This window comes from Grus americana, chromosome 1 (genome assembly GCF_028858705.1).
Source record: "Grus americana isolate bGruAme1 chromosome 1, bGruAme1.mat, whole genome shotgun sequence".
NCBI classification, from domain to species: Eukaryota; Metazoa; Chordata; class Aves; order Gruiformes; family Gruidae; genus Grus; species Grus americana.
Genome location: NC_072852.1, coordinates 171,509,534 through 171,531,444, shown reverse-complemented (window position 1 = coordinate 171,531,444; position 21,911 = coordinate 171,509,534). Strand labels below are relative to the sequence as shown.

The following is a 21,911-nucleotide window of genomic DNA, read 5'->3' as shown; positions in this document are numbered from 1 at the left end:
TGGTAAAAGCAGCTGTATTGCTTACTTCCATATAGTGGTTCACTGGGGGCTTGGGAAGGGACTGGGATGATGAACTGTGAGTTCTCCTGAGTCCTTTAATTAAAAAAGTGGGCAAAATAATCTTACTATTGAAAAAAAAAAAATTCCTCGATGTGATTTCTATCTTTTAACGTTAAATGCTGTTTCAGGTAACATTTAAGTACATAGCATAAGTAATGCCTTGAAACAGACGTTTTCTGTTCCCTTCTGAGTGTTTTTAGCTTGGTTTCTATGGCAATGAAACCTATGCAGAGTGTCAGGCCTCTTCTTCCCCTGTCTCCAAAAATAACTTCTAAATTTACCAGCCAGTATAAGCCAAAATTAAACGGGAAGAGGGAGGCTCAAAGGTAGTCAGATTCCTACTGGTTTCAAGCAAACTGGTGACTCCACAGAGGAGAATCAGTGCCCTGTGAAGGCAAGGCAGAGTTGCTACAAGTCAAAACCGTATAACCACCCTGCTGGCATGGGCAAATTTTCCAGCCTGTTGGGGCAAGTTCTGTTGCAGTTGTGGGGTTTTATTCTTTTTTTTTTTTACCCCAGAGTCCCCCAAGAGGAGCTGAAGTTACTGCCTTGAGGAGAGATTAGGAGACAGGACGCTTGAACGAGAACTAACAAAAGCTAGTTTCTGTTCATGGAACAACTTGTGTTTATTATTGTAGCTGTAAACACTCAAGCTGCTAATCCCCCTCTTGTGATTTTTATGATGGAGTATTCTGTAAGGAGTCTTAAGATTTTTCTTTAAGTTGCTGCTTTAGAATAACCTTGATGCTTTTCAGAATTTCCGAAAGGCCTGTGTCGTAGAAGACAGGATAAATAGAAATGCTTGATCCCTGAATACGAGTCCTATAAAATAAAGATCTTTTGAATGCACTAAAGGGCATAATGAGACTCTTTTGTATGGAACCCTTAGGATGGAATTTTTCTGTTTCCTAATTGCAGTTGCTGTAACAATTGAATGACTTGTTAACTGGGTCATTGAAGGCAAGAAGTCTCATGTGCGTGTTCTTCTCCCATCCTCACGTTACCTCCTCCATCCTTTGTAACCATTATTAAATTACACATAACTGGTAGAAAGGTTCAAGAAAGCATGTAGAGGGGACAAAATTAATTTCCTCTGTGATGGCAAAGTGGGTTTTGAGCAGCAATGTGCTCTTTGACCAATGAGCTGCTGTGGATCTCTCTGTGTCTTCAGGATAGTGACAGCACATGCTATGGTTTGGTAGGGAAAAAAAGTTGCAGTGATTGAAGTGGAGGGTGAAAGGAGAGGAATAATGGAGGTAACAAACAGAAGTCCATTAACTAGGCTTTACTACTTCCCCTGCTCGTACACCAGGTTGTTGTGGTGCGGTAGTCAGAACCACACGCACACATCCCAAATGAGGGTGCGTGTACCAGCCATTAAGGTACAAGTATGCCAGTAATGTTATTTGTCTCATTGCTAATCAAATGACAGTTTTATTTTAAAATGGTTTTATTTTAGCTACATCCATTGCAATACTAGATTTTTCTTGTGAATGATTGTACTTAATTTAGAACCTTAACATTTGTAGATCTCAGGCTGTTTTTCTGACCTGCTTGACATTTTTAGAATTGAGTGTTTTGACTTCTTGCTTGGTTTCTGTATCCCTAATTATATTAGGTTGCTTTGAAGTGGTTTTGTTTTCTTTGGCCTTAACTACTCTAAATGACTGTACATATTTCTCAGGTTACTACTTCTTCTGGATCTCTGATTAACCATTAAATGACCTGATTGCTCAGTACCGAAAAACCTTCAGTAACCCCTATCAGTTCCATTGAGGGTGTCTTCTCAATAGTATGTGCTCACGTGTGTATTGTGCCTGTGTGTATATATATACTTACATGTGTGTGTATGTATGTAATTTATATTTATAGATAAACCCTTTAAGCTGTAGTTCTTTGAATACAGTATTTGAAGCGACCCCTGAAAAACAATTGCTTTAGCAAATGACAAATGCTTTAGCAAGTACCTTTATCACTTTTTCTAATGTGACACATTTAAAGAGAAGAGTGTGGTATATACATCAATGTATAGAAATACCTGAAGGGAGGGTGCAAAGGGGATGGAGCCAGGCTCTTTGCAGTGACAGGACCAGAGACAACGGGCACAACCTGAAACACAGGAGGTTCCCAGGTTCCCTCTGAACATCAGGAAACACTCTTTTTATTTAATCTTCTTTTTTCCCCTCTTTTATTTTTTTCATAATGTGAGAGTGACAGCACTGGCACACTTTGCCCAAGGAGGTTGTGGACTCTCTACCCTTGGAGGTACTCAAAAGCCATCTGGATGTGGTCCTGGGTAACTCACTGTAGAATGCCCTGCTTAATACAGACGGTTGGACCAGATGGCCTCCAGGGGTCCCTTCCGACCTCAACAATTCTGTGAACTTTGATATACTTTGGATATAAAGCAATTTTGGTGTGAATTTTACACTACTTAACAGGGAATTTAGTGTTCATTCTTCTCAGAATATGCGTTTTGCAATAATCTGATTGTACTTTGCCTAATATGAAATTGATGTAGTTGTATTCTTAGTACTTTTGTTACTGAAATTAAAATTATATTTTTCTGTAGGATGTTCATAGCAACTATCAATTTGAAGTTACCGAATTCTTTTTTCAGATATGTTCAACTTACTAATCTTATTTTCTGCGTTTTAAATATGGTGCCTCAGTAGTTGCCGTCTAGGCATGTTATCAGGTAGTTTACGCTAGTGGGAACTAGCACTTTTTTGTTTAATGCTAGTACTCTTTCTTCTTAGAGTTGGATTCATATTCTAAACACTATCAAGTTAGCTAAAATAATCAAAAATACCTTCTCTAAGAAGATACTAGTTGCTGCATCCAAATTCCACAGTTTTCTTGCTTATCCAGATTCTTTTTTCTGTATATGATTAACTGGACATGTCCTTTAAAAACTGCATTCAAAACCAAACAACAAGCAACCAAAGAAAGCAGCAACTTAAAGTTTTATAGAGAAAGGATCCTTTCCAGACTGTAAAGAAAAGCAGAATGTTTTTAAAAGTCTTAGAATTTGAGTGGAGAAGCTCTCTGACAAGATGCAAGAGTGTAAAAATCCCAGTTACAGAAGTAGAAATGTGTCTTGTTTTTTTATTTGTTCTAGATTAATACAATAAAATAGTGTTGCTCACCTGTTGTATTATAAAATGGGTTAATACTTTTTTATGAACGTATTTAAGAAAAAAATTGTAATAGTGTTAAAATATTCATCTAATAGAAAGTATTTTATATCCAGCATTTTCCCATATAGTAAACATTAAAAAAACCCTCAAGATTTTTAAGACTCTGTGAACATCACTGATGAGAAACAACCCATTTTTTTGGGGGGGGAAGGCAGTTTGCTTAAAAAGGATTTAACTGGACTACATGCTGTTTTGTAAATAATTTTTGTTTTGTTGATGAGTAATCTTCTCTGTCTTTGAAGGTGGTTCTGCAAGTACTAGGTTATCATGGAAAGTATTTCCTGAATGCATCTGAAATTTGTGTGTTTTTCTTCTAAGCTTCACAATGAGGATGACCCCCCAGAGCCTTCAGCAGCTGAGCAGCCTTCCACGGCTACAGAGACTACGCCGACTCCCCAGACAGCAGCAGCCTTATCTGAAGCAGATACTTCCCCACCACCTTACTGTAGCATAGCTGTAGAAGCAGCTGCAACCTCAGGTATTTTTCTTACCTAACAGCTTGTCAGGGAGGAGCATGTATGAATCGGCACTTGGTGTTGTGTTGGGTTTTCTTTTTTTCTACGCACGCAATTGCAGTAAAAAGTTAAGCTTTCACGCACAGCCCTTTGGTTCAGAAGAAGCGCACCTCTAAATTACGCTGATTGTTCCAAATTTCTAGACTAAATGGATGTTCATTAATTAGTGTAATAGGTTTTATTTAAGTCTGCATGTAGTTCAGTTCTACATTTAATCTACATCTTTGAGTAGTGCTCTATTATTAGACCTCATTAGCAATTTTAATTGCCTCTTTAAGAAAAAACACAAAGCACTGATTTGCCAAACTCAAACTTCTTACACGTGTACCACTGTTTTGTGAAAATATTTCCATTGAAAGGTTCCTTTTGCTTTAAAGGCTCTTGTTAAAACTTCTTGTGGAGAATGAGAAACGGGTATTTTTCTCCATTTATGCACTGCTCCCATTCTCATGAGGTTGTGAGTTTTCTTTGGGCTATGGGAGACTTAACAGCAGGCAACATCAAAGTCCCTGTTTAAGCAAAGTTGCTTGGATTTGCGTTTCCCATGTGCCAAATGTTTTAGAAGTAATCTCCAACCTAGTTTTTTTTGATATTGATTAAAGGAGCAATTTCCTGTCCTTGTTCTTTGGGGCAGTGTTTACAAGTATAATACATAGCTATGCAGAATTATCCTTATATATAACATCTTTGTGTTGGTGTGCTGACAAATCTTTTTACCACGTGACCTGTGCTGACAGATCTTTACTACGTAAGCAATCTTGTTACAAACTACTGCTGGCTGTAGGAGGAAGCTTGAGCTGTATTTTAAAGAATCTTTATTCATTTTGTTAATAATTCTAATTTATATGATGATGCTTTACTATTTCAATATATAAGAATGAAGTCTGTGTTCCATTTTGATAGAAGGAACATTTTTAAAAGAATGTGGTGAAATTGAAATCTTGGAATAACTGATTTTTCATGGAACCACTGGAGTTAGCAACAAGGCCATACTAATAAAAATACAGAATGATTATTACTGGACTTAAGTAATCAATTGATTCTTATAATTAAAAGCTTTAGTTAGGATGTTTCTATGCATGTCTTTTATGATTTGATAAAAAGCTTTTGGTTGGAACACCTAGAGATGTAACTCAGCAAATATGATTTCTTGTTCATAAAATTTTTGGCTTCTTGCAACATCTAGGTTTAGGTTTCTGCCTTGACTAGCAACCAAAACTACTATCAAGCCATTCACTATTTTATTTTATAAAAATTTGTTTTTAAACTGATAACTTCAACTACAGATATCATCAATTTTGGCCTCTGTTGAAAAATATTCTTTAAAGCTCAGTAGTTACGTGCATGTAAAATTTAATATTTTTGACATTGTTCTGGCTTAAAAATGCATAACCTCTTTATTTTGAACAGAAACACAGAATGAATTTTATCCTGTACCACCTCCATACAGTGTAGCTACCTCTCTTCCTACTTACGATGAAGCAGAGAAGGCCAAAGCTGCAGCAATGGCAGCTGCTGCAGCAGAAGTTGCCCAACGAGTAAGTGATATACTTCTGCTTTATTTCAATTTTGTGAAACATGTTAGGCTAATCTAATTATTTATAATCATTGGGCCCACGTTATGGGCTATTTATTAGAATATTAGGGAGTTGGTGATTTAAATATTTTGGATGCTTAGGTTTTGTATAGATAGTGTAAGTTAGTTGTAAAGTACTATGAAAAGTGTATCATATTCACTCTTTTCTGAGACATAGCTGCTGTCTAAACAGCTTTAATAGCCAAATTTTGCTGTTTTAATAGTTTATCCAGTATTTTGTCATCTTTTAATTAGGTATCCACTACTAATGTTAATTTCTAGAGTTATTGCTGATATTTAGTGTTTCAGATGGTAAAAAAAAATATAATGAACAAAGTAGACCTTTAGAGAAAAGAGGAATTCCAACAGTCTGGAAGGGGCAAAACCCCAAATAATGTAGGTCTTTTAAAAGGAAAGGTCCCTGTTGTTTGTTCCATTAAAACTTTAATACTGAAGTTCAAAGAAGTAATCCCTGTACTTAAACCAAACAAAAAACCCCAGACCACAAGTTATGGTAAACAGTAAATTAAGTAAAAGATATATATTCAGTGCTTATAGTTTTGTAAGAATTAACACTATAAAGAATACAGTCTTCAAAATAGAAAATTGATCTATTCAATGAGTGTTAAATGTTAGTTTTGTAAGCAAAGTTCTTCTTTTATTTTCTTCCCAATTTCAGAATGTGGAAATTCTGCAGTTTGGTAGTATTGGCCGTAATATACTATACCCAAATTAGGTTTTCCAGTGCTTTCACTAAAAATCACCACCTTGAGATCAAATGTGATCGCATTTGAGATGCATTTAAAATGCAAAAGTGACTGCAGCGTGCTTGTGACTGGAAAAAAAATTGTGTTCACCCAGCTGTTCTTTCCTTGACTGCTGTGCAGTAATCACAGTGCACAGCACTCACTTTAAGGTATGCACAGCTAAAGTTAAAATGGACTTGTGCAACATCACCAGTGCAGGTGTTACACAAATCTGTTATATTAAATGTAGCAGGGAACCAGGAACATTTGCCTGGTTACCTGCCAAGTTTCTGCTATGAGGTGATGATCTCCAGTTGTAACCTTTTAACTGATTTAACAGGAGTATGGATTCTATGTAGTTGGTCCATACTGCTTGTCATAGAAGTAAAACTTTTGCTGAAATACTGGTCTGAACGAAACCCTCAATCTGAAATTATAAACCTTTAAACTTCCTTGGAACGTTAGCAACCCAAACCTTAATTTTCTGGGTACCATTACCAGTCCTGTGACACTTCAGACAGGACATGTGTAACTCTTGCAAGATTCTTGTTGTTTTTAGCTTTGTATGTGTAGAACCCTGTGGGGTGAAAGTTTCAGACATACAAGCAATCTTCCTTGACCTGAATTTTACAGGGAAAACCTCAGGCTGATTTCAGCCAATTTCAAGAATAAAGCTAAGGAAAAAAAATTAAAATCAGTGTTTCTGCCTTGTCATTTGAAGCTTTGGAGAACTCTTTCTCAAGTGTTCAGGTCACTATGTCAGAAACATCTTTTGCCCTTTCTCAGAAAATCTGCGTGGTTTTGGCCAAATTACAAGTTTTTGAAAAATGAGTTTCTGCAGTTGGTGCTGCAGCTTCAAATTTAGTAAATGTGTGGAGACTGTCTTGCATGAACAAGTTTAGACTGCTCACAGCTCTGAAGAGGATGGGATTGCAAGTGTGCTGTTGCCAGAGAACATTCTCAAATGTTCTGTCTCAGAGTAGGATTAAGGGACTAAAAGTAGATACACCGTATGACTGCTCTTGACTGCTTTTGGTGAAAACACTGGAACTGAGAAATAAGAATTTCTGATGTGCCCTGAAGTAGTTTTATTATTATTGGCCTTCGGTTAGAAGGGGAGAGGAAAGCCACTTGATTCAACTGCAAGGGCATTAATGGTAGGTGGAGGGAAGAAGGACAATGATTCTGAGCCTCTGAAGCTTACGTCTTGTAGGAGAAGTCTAGTTTTGGTTGGGCAAGGAGGTAATTGGCTCAAAGTGAACACAGGCAGGGTTCAGAGAGGATGGGTCTAAGTCAAAATGAGAAAAGGCAAAGGTGAATGGAGAGCAGTGGTATGGAGGGAATACAGAGAGATTTAAATGGGAAGCAGGATGGAGAAGGATAAACTGGGATTGGTGGAGAAAGGAACTGAAGTGGGACAACATGTGATACTGAGAAAGGAGCTGAAGCTGGTGACAAAGTGAGAAACTTTTATATAGTCTGCTTTTCCAAAACATACAGTAGAACTTGACATTCAAGAACTAGGTGCTGACACCACAAGAATTTCACTTATGAAAAATCAGTAGGAACACACTATCATTCCCCAAAGCAGAGATTGGCTAAAAAGTTGTATGCACTTATGGCAGTATTAAGGTAGTATCAGAAGTTTACTCAGTGTACCTAAAAGCCACAGTCCTGCTGACTACTAAAGATCTCAAATTTGATAGAATTTCTGCTCAGTTTGCTTCTGTGTTTTTTTGTTTTTTGGTTCGTTTGTTTTTTTTAAAAGCACATGCACACAAATGCTATGTTAAAGAAACAGTATTAAAGTTGCAAAGTTGAGATTTGGGGAAAAAGTAAGAAATGCTGAAGTTCCAGTTTTGTAGATGATAATAATTTTGTGCTAACACAATTTTAATTAGTGTCATGTTAATTACCTTACCACGTGATACTGTCACAAAATCCCTGCCTTATTTAATACCTCTAATGGACTCACACTGGGGTGGACTAAGACTGTGTAATAAAACTGTCTTAGTCTGGCAGATGACTGGAATAAGAAAAAAAGGTCATGTTATGGTTACAGAGGGGTGGTTTGCCACCTTGAGGGGAAGGATTTTGATCCTTAGCTCTGAATACCTGTGGAAGAACAGATAAGTCACTTAACTGCATACCAGTAGCGCAAAGTTTAATTGTTTTCTCACTTTCACTGTCTTGGAGATCACAAGCAGTGACAGCTGCAGACAGTATCTGACTTGTATATTACACGCTTTGCTCAACATACACAATGATATAATGTGTAGCTTTTTCAGTTTTTATTTTCAGCCTTGTGAAATCAGTGCTCTTATGAATGTGAAGTCTGCTATCATCTGTGCTTCTAGTTTCTTCCTTGTAAAATCAGGATACATTGCCTTTTCACTACAATAACGTGAACAGTTGGAAAAAGTTAAATGTCCTTGTGTTACCTTGAGTGATACGTGAAGCTGATAATTGGTTCATGGTATAATCCAAAATGTGCGGTAAAGAAGGCAACCAACTTACTCATTGAGCAAAAGAGAGGAAAATGGTATAAAAAGGCAGCACACTTAATAAACAGCTTTCATATTTTTTCCCCTGAATCGTGTAGGGATCTTACAAAAAACATTAGTGTCATCATTTTAAAGACCTCATCATAGACCCTGCATCCACAGATTGTACGAACAATCTAAACTTAACGTTTAGCGAAGCTTTCAGTACTTGCTTTTGTAGTCCTTTGCATAGTTTGTCTTAGAATATGTTGTGCATAAACATCTATTTCTTTCAAATGCTCCCAGATGGCTCAATGTATCAAAGAAATCGTAGCAGCCCTATGTCATCAGTAGTGATAGCATTAGTTACCCTGGCTTTTGATGTTTTCCTTTTCAAATTCTCAAGGTCAGTTTTGAAAGGTTAATTTAAATGGACAAAAATATTGCTAACAGTTAAATGACTTGTTTGTATGTTGCAATGAATGGCTTTTACTTAATGCTTTTCAGTTGCATTTGTCTTACGTTTTTCTGTTTTTACATGCTTAGCACGCCCAGTTTAGGGAGTCTAGGAGTCTGTTTGATGAAATATTCCTCAGTCGTCCAGAGGTATGGTATAGTTCTCTCTGGTTTAGACTTTAACTATGAATTTTCCTGCTGCCAAACAAATGCTTCTGGGGTTCGTTGTGCATTTTTTCCCCCACCATTATCTTCTCCATATTGTTTTGTATGCTGAAGGTGTCATTTATGGGGTTTATTAAGTAATTTGACCCTTTCCTCAGAAGTTTTTCTCGGTAAATCCAGTGCATTGAGAACAGTTATATCAGTTTAGTTATCCATGGGGTTCCTGAAAACTCTGGTTATTTACTTGATTAAAGGTGGTTGTCTTACTATACACCATGATAGGTTTAATTTGAAAGAAGCTAAAAAGCACTGGGGGGAAAAAAGAGTCCTCCCTTTGCAGAATACTACAGAGCACTGTAGTTTCAGAGGAGTTAATAGATTTGACTTCAATAGATGCTGTGTACCTTTTGGTGTTCTTTTGCTTAGAGAAATTACTCTGTGTGACATGCCATTTATGTTGATAATATATTTTGTTCTTTAGCTGTTTCTCTGGTCATAGGAACAGTAAGTTTTCTATTTATACAGATCTCAGCATATTTAGCAAACAAGAAATATTGTCCATGATCCTTAACATGGCTGAATTTGTCAAAAATCAATATGAGATACTGAAAGTGTATTATGTATTTTATAGATTTGTGTGTGTTGTTATATGACATTCTTCTCATTAAAAAAAAAAGTATTCTCATTGATAAAAATGTCAATATTACTATGAAATTACATGTAGTTCTAAGCATCAGCAGAGGGCAGTCATTCTTTGTTGTCCCTTTTCATTCCTCAATGAATGGTGGCAAACAATTATATTTTGAAGAAAGACTGGGGCAATTGACACAAACTAGATCAAATGAGAGCACTGTGGAAGACAGACAATATTAGTGGGACTTGAGCAGTGGCCAATTAGTGTCTTCCATCCGCAGGACTGATCATAAACCCACACAATACTAAATGATCTAGTTACATGCTGAACGTGATTTTAGCACAGAAAACTATTTCATTTCTTAACCTGATAATTTTCATATGCTAATTTTCGGAGACAGGAAGTAGAACTTGGTTTAATATAATTCCCATTTGACGTGGAGTGTGATGAATTACAACTTGTTCACCCTTACTGCAACAGTGTCTACTTGCAAATGTCTGCTGTCATGTCCATGGGTTATATATTGACCTGTGTTTCTCACATGTGTAAGCCTTAGAGAAGCCTGTGCATATAGAGAAACCTATTAAACTTGTTATTTTACTTGAGCAAAATTTTCTTTTTCTGAAGCAAAATTTTACATAGAACGTAATTCACTAATCGGTTTGGAAATGCTAGTATGAAGTAAGGTAGTTAGCAGACAGTTTAAAAAAAAATCCCAAAATTATTTTATATTGGCTTTTATATACCTTCTGAAATTAAAATTGAAAATATTTTTTGTTGTCCTGACTTGCAAAAGGAACTCTCATGGCATACTTTTCAGAGATAAGCACATTCAAATGTAGCTCTTCGTTAAATGCATTTCCAAGCCTACCTTCCCTTCCCCCCGCCCCATCAGTCTTGTAGCTGCAACAAAACTGGGCTAAATAATATTTTCGTAGTCACTTAAGATGACCGTTTAGGGACATCTGAAATAACGTAGAGTTGAATTATAGCCCCTTAAGATTGTTGTTCAGCTAGCTTTTTGTGCTTTTCTTAGTATTGTGGATATGAATAGCAGTGTTTATAAAGTAATACAGAGTCCTGGTTAATTAACCTGAAATGAAATAGCGCAGCTGGAATTTCATGGCAGTGTTACCAAGAGTAATGCTGGCTGACCTGAGTTGGTACAGTTCATTCTAGCACATTTTTAACCATAATCGCTGTACCCTGGTAAATTATTTTGCTGTGTTGACAATGGTGAACATGTCAATCACATGACAGAGCTGTAGATCACTGTGATTGTTTAATGCCCTTTTAGTTATGAACTTACTATACAAAATAATGTTTGGTACAGCAACTGAGTAGTACGTTAAAATCAGAGGTACATTACTTCAGTAGTAAGTGTTTGCTGTGGGTGAAACAGCTAAGTAAATGCCACTTGAACTCATTTTTTATAGGTCATTTCTTATTTCAATTCTAATACATTATGATTAATTGGAGAAAAAAACAGGAAAAGAATGTTACTCATGCTTATGTCTAGACCATATTACTGCTGCTACCGACAGCATTATTTAACTTGTATCATCCTGCATTGTTTTGATGTTGCTCATTTAAGTATAAAATTGATGTGTTTAACTGGTTTGACAGTTTTCATCAGGCTCTCTTTAGTAACTGCTGTCATCATGAAAACTTTTATGTTTCCCAGTCTACAGTTGCAGCAGTGTTTTACTTGTGCACAGAACTGCATACCTAAGATCTGCCAAGTTCTGTTGAAAATCACGTACTGAGAAACAAAACAAACTCATACTTTCAGTATCTTAAGATCTGTAGTATTTTGACACGATGGGAGAAATCTTTGGATTGTTTTGAGTGACGCCTCTGTTTACTTGTGTTTGACTTAAAAGTACTATGCTTTTTGAGTTTAGAAGACTTTTAAACATTTTTAATGTGCTCGCGCCCTCTAGTGTCCCTAGAGGTTTTATTTGCTTTACATATGTTTCTCTGTAGCTTATAGGATAGTCAGATTGGTTAGTGCAGTGCTGTTGTATCAGTAATTTATTTTAAGATACTAACCTTATTCTAAAACTTTGTTCTATATTTTGAGAAGCATTAAAAGACTTTTATAGCAGGGAAAAAAATAGAACATACTATGTAATGATTTTTCCAAAAAATACTTAATAGCTTGGCTGCATATCAAGATAGGTACAGTAAAACAAGAGATTTCTGTTGGTTTTGATTATTTCAGATAAGTATTTTGACAATTTCTAGCTTCATTTAAGATGAATAGGCCATATGTACAGATCTTCTACAGAAACTTTCAGTTAAATTTGGACTCTGTCAATATAAGCAACAAATAAGACTTGTTTTATAGATATGAATTATTTTTCTGTTAAATTTCCTTGATGCAGACGTGTTACAGAAATGTCAATTTTCTTCTAGCTTTAGAAACATAATTAATACTTTAATCCTACAGATAGTTATTCTAAAATAAACTTTTCACTAAATTATCACTAACCTGTAAATCCAGGAAGAAGAGTATCCACCACGGGATGATTTCAGTGATGCAGATCAGCTTAGAGTGGGCAATGATGGCATCTTCATGTTGGCATTTTTCAGTAAGTTATCTTATATCCCAGACCTACTGAGGTATATCTTAATTGTACCTTTTTTCTATGGAATATAAAAGATAGCTGTGATAAACTGCATTAATGTACTGTAATGAATGGATTTTTTTACTTGTACACAGATATAAACAATTCCTGTTCCAGATATAGCAAATACATTGCACTTTTTTTTTCTGTGGCATCTGTCACGGATAAGGAGACAAAGCAAAATCATAGTAAATGTTTTGAGGTATAGCAAGGCTTCACTGTTACCTGTGAATTGGGAAATTCTGTCATCTTCTAGTTGGACTACCTACTTTAATTCAAGGCTGGGTCATAGAAATCTGGCAATTGATTTTTAAGTAGAAAAAAATTGAGGGAGAGATGATGTGCCAAAAGTTGCTGATGTTAGCGTAGCGAATTAAAGAGCTGTGGGTGGATTTTTGGAACAAATCCAACAACACTTATTTTCAGGTTGAACTAACCACTAGCATATAAAAAAATGTACCGCCTTCGGGTAACCTCTGATTGCAACCAGCACTACTATAGCACTTCTTCAGGTACTGTGTGTGCGCACTGTGCATCTCCTATCTTGTTAATTATGTACTGCATTGAGCAAAATTGGATTTAGCCACTATAAGTTACTTCCAGAATGAAGCTGCTTCTGTTTTGCCAATTGCATATTTCTTTCTAATTTCTGAGGATATTTTCCCTGTCTGAAACACACGTGTTTGGCAACCTGGATGGAAGCTTGGTGTCAGGGATGTAGCTGTTCTTTTTAGCATTTATCAGTATGAAAGCTGCTTGATTATCCACTGAAGTCTCCTTTCTGTCTGTCAACCTAGATCTCATTTTAGTTCTTTTTTCTTTATTGTCTTTCACAGTCTTTTTATTTAACTGTTACAGATGCAGGTTACAGAACTTTCACAGGAGCTTTTTTCATGTTGGTGTACAGTGTACTAGGACAATGTGGTGTTTGCATCTTGGGATAAAAATATATGTGTCTACCTCACGTAGCAAATACATAAATACATATATAGGGGAATGAAATGAGTTTTGTAGTCTGACTTCTTTCTGTACTTGGACCATAGAAAGGATATACATTCTTGGGGGCAAAGGAGGGTATGGCTTCATTTTTCCTTTTCCCTTTTTTCCTTTTCCCAATGTGCTACAGCTTTTTGTATTTAACCTGTTTAGCTTCTGTATCATGTGAACTTGTTCTTGCTTTTAAATCCTGGTTCAGGCCTTCGTTAGCACTGCACTTGGAGGTCAAGTGGATTGTTGGCTCTAGTATGTTTTAAGTCCTTAAAATCACAGCTGAAAACAAACTTGTTAGCTTGCAGCTAAGAGCACAGTAGTAGTAAAAATCCTGCTATGCAGAAGCTGAACTGGAATCAAAGGCTGCAGGAGGGCTCCAGTGACACTCACACGCAGTTGGCCAAAACTGCGTGCCCCGAACCTTTTGTGCACCTTCAAGAACACAGATGTTTACTTGGATAAACTGGCAACTTTCTTTTCAAATAGCTGTTTAGCTGAGACTGACTGCACAGAGCACTACTTTTACACATATGACAAACATACTCCGTAGATCATAATTTTTCTTGATTATTCTGAGACTGTTACTGCCAACTTTGCTCGCCTGTGAATGAAATGCGTAAAATGAGTGCTTACACATTGCAAGATGTTTATGCAAGTGTATGTTAATTTGGGATCTGTGTTGGCTGTTATGGATACTGGTTACATATGGAAATTGATAAAGTTTATTTGTTGTTTGTGTTCATAGTATGAGGAGTTCACAAAAACTTATAGCATTTATAGACCTGTAATAGTAATTTCCAGTAGTTTTTCTTGGGGAAATTGCAGAACCAAATGAAAAATGAGCTTAACTTAATAAGGTTAGATCATAAATAGCAGGTGGTGTATTTCTATCCCTTTAATAGGGAGATAAAAGTCTCCATAAAGTTGATGTATGTAGATTTAAGAGAGCAGGAGTTAAAATGAAATTTACAGTACGTCTATCTTCTGGGTTTTTTCAGGATGGGATGTGTTTAAACACTGCAAGTAGAGGTGGCAGGTCTCAGAGAGTCTAGAATAAGTTCCCTCAGTTAAAATGCAGGAGAACAGTGTCAGGAACTGTGCTGTGGTGAGAGCAGCATGGGAAGAATGGCTTGTTCCAGATGTGCTCTCCACCTCCTCCTGTGACTGTTATGTACAGTGTTGGGAGAAAGATCTCGGGTGGGGGGGAGCCGAGGGCAGGCTGCCTTTGTTTTAAATATAAAACAGTGAAGTTAGCACTTTTAATTTCCTTTTATTCAACTGAAGTATAATAAAATGAACTTTTTACTGAGTTTACCTGCATATTGCAATCAACTAGTGATATGTAGCTACCATCTAGTGGTAGCTGCCCAAGTTGCATAAAATCACTGTCTCGAGTCCATCTAGTGGCCACATCTGTTTGTTTGGGGTTTTTCTTTGTTTTAGGAGCTCAGTGCATGCAAGTTACAAACCTGTTTCCGATCTAAGTTGCAAAATACTGTTCTGTTTAGTGTAACTAAATAGAATGAGACGATATACTCTAAAGAATAAAAGTCCTTTGTCTGAACAGGTGGGTTTTTTGCTTTAGCACTTGATTCAGAAACTTAGTGGAAAGATTTGGAAAACAACCTGTTTTATTTCTAATATGTAGTAAAATCATATGTTTTAAGAAATTGGTGTTACTCTTGAAATCTGTGATTATGTTGGTGAGCAAAGAATCTGCTTTCTAATGGTCAGGGCTGACGTTTGTCAGGTTCTGATGATTTTGAGGTAAATGAATATGTTAGTGAATATATTCATTTTGCTATGAATGCAAAATGCAGCAGATTTTGCTATCAGACCACTTAAATTTTTTTTAATACTTTTTTTAAGTCAGTTGTGCCTTATACAGCATAGTGTAAACTTTTCAGAATGCCAGAGGAAATTGTTATAGTTGTTTGTCAGAGTGATTTTTGTTTGTTTGTTTTTGTATGCACAACAAAAAGGAGGAATTTCTGAGCTGTTTCTTTTCATTTTGAACACAGCTGTAACAGTGGTAGGACAAGTAACTGTCACGACCCAAAGGGTTTGGTTTTCATGCTTAATCTGCCTGTAGTGGAAGTCTTTTGAGTTGTGTCTGATTGGCTTATCCTGGTTCATTACTGAAGGAGGTCGTTTTGGGCAGTAATAAAAGGCTTATATGGTTTTCCCTTATGTTTAAGGAGTGCTTTAGAAATACCAGCCAGCCTTTTCACCTGAGGGCCCCAGAAGGAATTGTGGAGCTCATCTGGATTCTTTGAAACCATGGACAGGAGTTTTGGGTTGTCCCTATAATCTAGGAAAAATTAATATTCATTTGAACCTCACAGACAGGTTAATAAAAAGGAAGAAACAAAATTTTGCAGCCAAAATTTAAGTTCTCATATAGAGATATGATTTGTTCTTTTGAACAACATCTGGGCAATGTAAACATTGTGTACAACTCACACCAATAAAATCTGTTGTTGTGGAGAAATGTAAAGGTACGTATTGTCCCAGATGCTATATTGGAACAGATAATTACCATACCAAAACTTTGTAAACTAAATTTCATGCAGTTTTCAAAGCTATTAGATGCTTCAAACAGCCAATAACCAGCACACAGGCTGGGAGATACACTCAGGGATTTCAGGCGGCACAAGTTGGAAAGCAGAGTTGTAGCAGAAGCTCAGGGTTAGCACAGCCTTCTGTTGTACGCTTCCCCAGGAGTGGTAAGCATGGTCTGAGTTTCCAGTGGGAGGATTCCTCTGGGTGAATTTAGGAAACCTGACTTCTGTGTGTCTGCATCATGAATGTTACGTGGGTTTCCCTTAGTCATGCAAGAGAAGCTGAGGGGAAGTCATTTGACTGAAATTGCTAATGTTGGAAGAAGATAAGGGAACTGTTTGGGGAGTGCTTGTGTCCCTTTGATTGTCTGAGGACCCCACCTGACCTTCATACACAATCATGTAACTTCTTTCTTTATGCAGAAAGAATTTGACTTGCATGGTTTCTCCAGACATGTTGGATGTAATACAAAATAATTGGAATAAGGAAGCTTCCAGTTGGGCGTTAAGAAAATTTACTAACAAGGATAACGAAGCAGTACAAATAAATTGCCTAGGGAAGTTTTTGAGCATTCATCACCGAGTAGAAAAAAATAATAATTGTCTGTTGAAGTTGATAGCAAATGCTTCCTAGTGATCGTCGTCAGACTTCAGGTGAGCCCTTCAGGAGGCAGCAAAAATGTATCCCAGTTCACAAATGGAATAAATTCTATGCAGGAAGTGGGAAGAATAATTTCTAGTGGTGTGTGAAGATCTGGAAAGTGTTATTTATTGGAGTATGCTAAGTAAACCTAGGCAAAGTACAAAACATTAAGCTCTTTGGTGTGTGCTGTGCATTAAAATAAGTCCTTCAACAACCAAGTCGAGGAATAAAGGATATAACTGAGCATGACTGCTTTTTGTATATATAGTTGCCATTATAATCACAGGCTTGAGCCATGGTTAAAACTTAGAACCAACATAGGTCTTCAGTTTTGCTAGCTTCTTTTCATGATACTGCATATAAACTTAAGACAAGTGATTCATGTGTAGCTGTGGAAAGCTAAGTAAAAAAGATCAGCAAGTGAAGTGCAAGAACAATTGAGGAAAAAGCAGATTTGTTCTAGTATGCTTGTCATTATTGCATCTTCTGATGTCTTGCAATATGTACAACTCAAAACCTGAAAGTTGGAGTAGAATTAAAAGATGTGTCAATATTGCTTTTCATCTTAATGAGCATTGACAAAAAGCAAGCATGGATTAATAAATTATTCATGACAAAGCACAGCTTCATACATATCTTTGCCTTGCCTCTGTAGTTATTGGAGAATGAAGCATGGCAATGTATACAAGCTTGTTTGTCAAAACCAAGTTGAATTATTTTACTCCAGCTTCTTTGGAATTGCCGATAGATAAAAGACTTCTAATTTTAATTTTTGATATGAAAAATCCTATGCTGACCACTTCTCCTCAGAAGAGGGCTTTGGGTGTGCAAATAGCTGATTGATAGCCTTATTTTGCATGTCAGATTCTAAGACTTTTACAACATTTAGAACATCCTGTGCTTTGTATTTCAGCTGGGATTATCTTATTGCAAACCATAAAGAGAAATAAAAGTACATCATCATTGTTGTAAGCGCGCTGCATTGGATATCAAGAAGACTTTTTATTAAAAAAGACTATTAGTCCAGCCCTCCTCCTCCCAAAAAGCAGCTTCTTACCTATTTTTTGAGTTTTGTTGTCATAAGGAAATAACTCTAATGATTCTATTCTTTTTATGTGAATTAAATTAGTGCAGACTTACTTTCTGCTCTTGTTGTCACTTCAGGAATGTATAAAACCCAAAAGTCTTGCTTTTATCAGTCCCACTTGTCTGTATGGTGTTACAGGAGCAAAGGAGGAGACTGAAATTGTGATGCCAGCGCAGTTAGTGTGAGTTTCATCTTAAATGTCTGAAATTTATTAAAAGAAAGGACAATAGCTGAAAGCTGGGCTCAAGAATTAATCTAAACACTAGCAATGTCTGGGATAGGAAACAATTGTTGCTGCAGAGTGGTTAGTCTTGCAGTGCGAGCCTATAAGGTGAAGGCACAATGTGATTGCATGAAGAGGATGCAGTAAACAGTAGTTAACGCTTTTTCAGTTAAAATCATGATGTGGTTGTAGCAGCTTATTAGACTTTCTATCTAATTTTTAGCAATGGCTTTCTTCTTTCTGATTGTGTGTGTTAGTGTCAGACCAGGAACATTGTCTGTGTGAGAATGCCATGGGAAACTGAAGGAGTATGAAGGATGAGGTCATCTCTTTAACTGCTGAGCAGTGTCACTTATGTTTCTCAAAGTGAGTGGATGCAGGCAAATAGTGGAGGATTGCATTTATTGCAGCAAGAAGCTTATACAATGACTTAGTTGTCTCTAGTAGATAGAGAAGGAAGTAGATACATCTAGAGAAAATAGTAGATGTTTCCTTTTACTAGTCTCTCCCCTCACCATTGTATTGAAACTTGTGCTGTGGCTTCTCTGTGGCAACATAGGGATGAAAATTATAGGCAACTTTTATTGCAATAATTAGGTGAGGCAGGAATTATACAGAAAATAATGTTAGTAACTCTTAACCAGATGCAGCATAGGCTGCAAAGCTCAGACAACTTGCATGACTGGCAGAGGGTATACATGGAAATCATCATGGGAAAAGATACCGACAGGTAGATAAGGCTAATCTTGATGTGGAGAGAAACACTTGGAAGATAGATAAAAATCTCATTTGTTGCAGTTTGCTCAGAAGCTGGAGATGAATTTCTGAAACGAAAGAATGGATTTGGCAACCAGAATGAGACAGTGAAGATGATTTTTGGAGTAGCAATAGAACATGGGAGGTGAGAGAAACGATGGGAAAGATTGAAAATATGTAGACATTATTGTTGCCCATCTTAACTTTGTTAAAATGATGCAACACCAAGGCATTGTTGGGGGAATTTCCCCTACGTGTTACCTAGGTTTTACAGAGGTGGAAGTAATATGTTCCTCATACAGCTGAAGACAGGGAATTTTGATTAGGTCCTCTATGCAGAATTTTTTTAGTGGATGTTACAGATCCAAACTTAAATAGTGAGATTTTTCTTCTGTATATAGTCCACTTTTATTGGGATATGTGAACTTCCGTAGTTTACAACTTCTGTATAGTTTATCCCTTTTCTTTCCCACTTACATAAACTGATGGAACAGCACATTGGTTAAAGGGGAGAAAAGGTATTGTGAACAACATTGGAATATGCTCATGATGCCTTTGCTCTCAGGAGCTGGACAAACAACTTAGCACTAAATGTTTGCCTAATACTCATCCAGGGACTGTGGGTTCTATTTTGAATATTCCTTTAGGTCAATTGAAAGGAGGGTAAAATTATCACTGTGTTCAACTTTAATTCTAAGAACTAATTTTTTTCTCCCTCCTATATTTATGATTGGGAAATCTGTAATTTTTATAATGTGTGTACAAATTTGTTCAGGTATTATAAAAATCCTTATTTTGTAAAAAATACATCTATTAAAATTGTAGGTATTCTGGGAAATCCTCTAGTCTGCATAGTCCGTTAGAAACATGTCTTATCTTCTGTCCTTTTTAGCATACCTATCTTTGGAGCCACAGTTACAGTCACCCTTTGCAGCTTGAGTAGTGAGAAGAAGGGGAGAGACCAGTAAGCTGTTATGTTGAGACAGAGAGAGAGACACGTCAGAAGAACTAGCTTTCTGAAATCTGTGACTGTTAAGAGTGTGGTGGATTTGGAGAGCTTGCTTAAAATAGAGAAATCCTGTTTTCAAAACAATGTATCCAAGCTTTCTCAAATGTAAATGCTTTTCTTGTGTTTTGGAAAGATAGTTAAATGTTAGGGTCACAGTGTTCTGTAGTTCTTATGTAATAGAAATTATCTTTTTTTCTCCTTCTCTGCATATACCAATTTGGATCAGCATTTATTCAAAGTTGTTGCGGTTTCGGGTTTTTTTTTTGTTTGTTTGTTTGTTTTTTTAAGATTAGTGATTAGCATAAAAGTAAGCTTTCTCATTGCCACCATCTGTTACCTATGGCTCTGCCCGAAGCAAGATGTTTTCTCACTTGCACAAAATGACTGTGTTGACGTAACGTCTTCCAAAATTGGAACTTCAATTTCTTTACAGTTCATGGAATCCCACTGCAGTCATACAGACTAGTTTTGCATTTGTGGGCAAATCATTGCATCTTCGTGTGGATTGTTGGAGAAGTAGTAACAAAGTTTTAAATTACAGAAAAAGTGGTTGTTTATAGATAATACTCCCAAATTGACTTTTAAGAAAAACATTGACCAATTTTCTGTTCCTAATTTTTGCTGTAAATGTTCAAACTTTTCAGTAAAAGACAGACCTTTTTTTTTTCTGTGGTGATTTAATGTCTGAATTTTATGTGGTTTTTGTTTTTCCCCTAAGTTTGGGGATTTAAAACATTAAGGATCTGCGTGCAGAGTTTTGTTTCTCTCTACCCCCCTTCCATTCCTGCTTGCCTCTTCAGTGGTTTTTGTGTTTATTGTGGGTTTCTCAAATGTTTTCAATTTTCCACCGTCTTGTCCCCTCCAGAACTCCTGAATTATCATCTTCCGCCAGCTCCCCCAGCTCTTCTGTTTGGTGGTGGTTGGTTTGTTTTTTTTTTTAAGTTGCCCTCACTTACTGCCAAAGCTGGGACATGACTTAATTGAGAGTTTCCACACTTTGCCCTAATGCACACAAACTGAAGTCAATACAGATGATGATGTTGATTGCCAAGTACGTATGCAGATATGAAACTTTAAATTGTAAAATTACTGGGAGTTGTGTGAAAGTGTTAATTGAAGTAACAGTGGTAGTTATGCTCTATGTCCTTTTTGTTTCTTGATTTCTTAAGCTTCTGTGTAAAACTTCCAAGGCTTTTTACGTGTTATGCTTGAATGTAGATCTAAAAGAGAAGACAGTAACCAATGAAACATCAGCTTCTCAACTTATCTTCATTTCTGTACTATGTTTACAGAGCAAGAGCAGATACTTTTATTCTGTTCAATCCAAACTGGATAAAGCTGAATATGCAGCCTTGATACATGCATGTATGTGTGCATATAACTATATTTTTGGTTATAAAAGTGTAGCAAGGTTGGTTTTTTTTCTTTGTTTTAATCCAAGTCTTGTATGTTATAGTCCTTTGTTTGCATTTACCCCTCCTGTCTAGTGTCATCTGGTTAGATTTCTGTAGCAATGTAATGCTTTCTTTTAAGTTGGAATTTTCTCTTGTTTAAAGTAGTAGGTTCCAGCCTGTTTACCATTTGCTTTGTTATTAAGTGACTATACCATGGGGAATGTCTGGGTTCAAAGTCAATCTCTGAAAGCCTGAATTACCGGAAGGGAATTACTGACTGTGTAAGCATGTCCTTATTAGTTTAAAAGTGAAATTAATGTTAAGTCTGTTTGCTTATCTATACAGATTAACAGAAGCTACTGTTTCTTTTATTTTATAGTGGCATTTATTTTCAACTGGATTGGATTTTGTTTATCCTTCTGTATAACAAATACCATAGCTGGAAGGTATGGTGCAATCTGTGGATTTGGTCTCTCCCTGATCAAATGGATTCTCATTGTACGGGTATGTTTCTTGATTCACACTGTACAGACTCTGTTTATAGAACCAAACCATAACAACTTAGACAAGGATATATAATAATGGAATTAAAAATCAGTAAATTAAATTCCAGTGCTTAACACAATGCCTAGAATTTTCTCTAACTTCCACTTTAGTAGAGAATTTACTTGCTATATCTTTGTATATGCTTACTAATGATGAAGCTTAATCTATTTTTACCTGACATAACATTTTACGTTCATCTTTCCACTAAAATAAATGCAGAATGACTCATTCTTTGCA

The 21,911-nt window shown here is 36.4% G+C and overlaps 1 protein-coding gene across 2 annotated transcripts in view; it reads left to right on the top strand.

Moving 5' to 3' along the window:
* NDFIP2 (Nedd4 family interacting protein 2) overlaps positions 1 to 21,911 on the top strand; it is a 49,614-nt gene that overhangs the window by 17,315 nt on the left and 10,388 nt on the right. Inside the window, exons 2-6 of one of the 2 annotated variants that reach the window (XM_054827801.1) lie at positions 3,579 to 3,738; positions 5,186 to 5,313; positions 9,127 to 9,186; positions 12,342 to 12,429; positions 21,508 to 21,632. In XM_054827801.1, the coding sequence (XP_054683776.1) occupies positions 3,579 to 3,738; positions 5,186 to 5,313; positions 9,127 to 9,186; positions 12,342 to 12,429; positions 21,508 to 21,632 (561 nt within the window). The remainder of the gene's footprint in view (positions 1 to 3,578; positions 3,739 to 5,185; positions 5,314 to 9,126; positions 9,187 to 12,341; positions 12,430 to 21,507; positions 21,633 to 21,911) is intronic. The other variant, XM_054827810.1, reaches the window with a different exon arrangement.